General features: G+C 47.8%; 1 protein-coding gene across 1 annotated transcript in view; it reads right to left on the bottom strand.

Moving 5' to 3' along the window:
- LOC104164017 (ATP-binding cassette sub-family A member 1-like) overlaps positions 1–439 on the bottom strand; it is a 77,706-nt gene that overhangs the window by 67,419 nt on the left and 9,848 nt on the right. The window contains 1 exon segment of the mRNA XM_009703211.1: positions 343–439. This exon segment is cut by the window's right edge and continues 11 nt beyond it. Within this exon segment, the coding sequence (XP_009701513.1) occupies positions 343–439 (97 nt within the window).

Below are 439 nucleotides of genomic sequence, written 5' to 3'. Positions count from 1 at the left end.
GATTAACCAGGTAAAGAGGGTCTCTGAAAAAAGAGCTTATGCCTTGCTTTTTTATGGGCCAAATTCTGCGCAACCAATACAAGAATGGACTCAGTTCTCACCCAGGCAGAACGTTTCATTCACCAAGAGCTTCGACTGCTTGGGCTCAGAGGTACTGCACACCTACCAGCTCCCTACTAGTCCCCCTGAACTTGGTAGCTAGAGAGCTTGGTACTTCAGCAGCAGCAGAAACAGTAAACTGCTTGATAGCATAGGGTTACACAACTAGCTCGCAACTTCCAAATATCCCTTTTCCACATGTTCTCCCAAGAACAGAGATGAGGCAAAAGCAGGCAGACTCACATGGAGGCATTGAAGTTTCCAACAATACCAGGAGATTCCCCAGGTGTTGGGTAGCGGAAACAAGGGTTGTTGGCATTGCAGATGATCCCCTGTGTCC

Source organism: Cariama cristata, unplaced genomic scaffold (assembly GCF_000690535.1).
Source record: "Cariama cristata isolate BGI_N322 unplaced genomic scaffold, ASM69053v1 scaffold37126, whole genome shotgun sequence".
In the NCBI taxonomy this organism is placed as follows: domain Eukaryota; kingdom Metazoa; phylum Chordata; class Aves; order Cariamiformes; family Cariamidae; genus Cariama; species Cariama cristata.
This window is presented reverse-complemented; position numbering and strand designations above follow the sequence as displayed.